This window comes from Ailuropoda melanoleuca, chromosome 4, assembly GCF_002007445.2.
Source record: "Ailuropoda melanoleuca isolate Jingjing chromosome 4, ASM200744v2, whole genome shotgun sequence".
NCBI classification, from domain to species: Eukaryota; Metazoa; Chordata; class Mammalia; order Carnivora; family Ursidae; genus Ailuropoda; species Ailuropoda melanoleuca.
Genome location: NC_048221.1, coordinates 109,644,105 through 109,646,211, shown reverse-complemented (window position 1 = coordinate 109,646,211; position 2,107 = coordinate 109,644,105). Strand labels below are relative to the sequence as shown.

The following is a 2,107-nucleotide window of genomic DNA, read 5'->3' as shown; positions in this document are numbered from 1 at the left end:
TAGCAAGATACTGTGAGTGTGGCATAGCAGCTCTAATGTAACATTGCATTCCCTGCTTCCTGAACCGAAATTGAAGTGACCTTATATCCATTACATACAAGTTACCTGCCTTCATTAATGCTGCAAATCGTGACACATATTCCCTTTAGGGAGGAGCCGATGCTAAGGGATTAGAGCAAAAGTTGGTAAGTCTACAAAAGTTCCTTCACAGGACTTTCTCTTTCTTCTCCCTCCCCACAAATTACTTCGCTTTAAAAGAATCAAATTACTAGTCTGAATGGCAGCAGCACCCAAGGAGCATCACTTAGTTCTTGTTAAAAAGCAGTACCTGCGCGATGCACATTTTACACCACAGGCAAAGGGAATGATCGCTTTAGCTTTAAACTCCTGCATTATAGTCTCTTAAAAAAATAAAGCATTCCATCGAGTTCTTCCAGTGGTGTTATTGCTGTACACTTGCTGGGTCACTCTCTGTGCTGTGTTTGCTTTGAAGGGATCTTCCAATATATCTCCAATATTCCTTTCTTATAGTGTCCTTTTCTTTAGCTAGAATTTCACACAACTCTAATGCTTTATTAAGAATGTCCTCCTTGTTGTCACATTGGTTTTCTAGCATGTCTTCATATATATCCACGAGAAAGGCAATTAGGTAGGGGGAACTGTGACTTGGTTGTAAATCAAGTAACTGATTTAACAGATTGGGATATTTGGAAAGACCACGATCCTGTAAAATCCCTTTCAAATAGTTCCATGCACTTTCATTGTGTGGTACTAGTTTGATCATTTCCAGAGTGTACTGGACTTCTCTCTCCAATATAGCACGATCATTATAGCCAGTGGTGTTAGAAATGACGAAGTATCTTTGGTTCCAGACAGAGTTATTTCTCACATCCTCTTTAAGAAGTTGGTCTACATACTGTAGCTCATTATCCCAAAGTTTAAATTCCTGAATAACCCATTGTCGATGTTGCCAGGCATGATAATTCTTTGCATCTTGATTAAGAATATCAGCAATAAATTCAAGCTCCTGAGATGGATCTTTCAGCCATTCCACTAATACTCGCCTATGATGCCAAACTTGATAGTTTTTGGGCTGTTCCTCAATTATTGCAGTGATGTAGTTCATTTCCTCATGCAGATCCTTTTGAAGTGACTTTAGGAGAACTCTCCGAAAATGCCACACTGTATAATTGGCTGCATTTAACTCAATAGCATCTCTGGTTAGTTTAAAAGCTCGTTCACTTCTTTCATCACGCTGCAGAACAGCCCGGAAATAATCATAAACATCTCTAAATTTTTCACTATAAATGATCTGGACCACTGGATTGAGGCCATCATTCTGCGGCACTGGATCTATATCAGCCCATTCTGCTCTGTCCCTATACAGGACATAGGTGGGCGAGTCCAGGCTCAGGAACCCGTAGTCCATAGGGGACGCCACCGCTTCTCCGGGCTCGGCCGCCATAGCTTCTTCCTGCTGCTGCTGGGGCGGCGGAGGGTGCGGCTGGGGCGGTGGCGGCTCCGGCTGACCGGACTCGCTGCCCTGCGCAGCCTCCCCGACCCCCTCAGTAGCCGCCATCTCGCCTCTGTCCACAGCGGAGGTCCATTGCTAGCAGATTTGACTTACAAGAAATATTAAAGGAGGTCTCCTTCAGGCTGAAAGGAAGTAATTCAAACCCACAGGGGAAAAAATGATGGTGCCAGCAATTTAAATTCTGTGAATAAATTCAAAAGATTGAGTAAAGAGGTGCCTGGGTGGCTCAGTCAGTTGAGCGTCTGACTTGATTTCAGCTCAGGTCGTGATCTCAGGGTTGTGTGATTGAGTCCCCCATTGGGCTCCACACTCAGCGTGGAGTTGCTTGTCCCTCTTCCTCTCCCTTTGCCCCTCCCCCCTCAAATAAATAAAATCTTTTTTAAAAAGACTGAGTAAATATAACTTTTTCTTGTTTTACTCAATTTCTTTAAAAGATATGTTTGCATTAACCAACATTTATAACACTGTATGGCTTTGGCTTATAACATATATGAATGTAATGCATGTGAAGATGACAGCGTACAGGAGGAGAGAAAAGAAGAAAATATACTGGAGGAAAGTTTTTATATTTTA

General features: G+C 42.4%; 1 protein-coding gene across 1 annotated transcript; it reads right to left on the bottom strand.

The window, feature by feature from the left end:
- Positions 1-6: 6 nt before the first annotated feature.
- On the bottom strand, positions 7-1,595 carry LOC105240778 (protein farnesyltransferase/geranylgeranyltransferase type-1 subunit alpha-like). Its single transcript, XM_034659568.1, has one exon. The coding sequence runs from the start codon at positions 1,577-1,579 to the stop codon at positions 443-445; it is 1,137 nt and encodes a 378-aa protein (XP_034515459.1). The 5' UTR covers positions 1,580-1,595; the 3' UTR covers positions 7-442.
- Between the last annotated feature and the right edge of the window lie 512 nt (positions 1,596-2,107).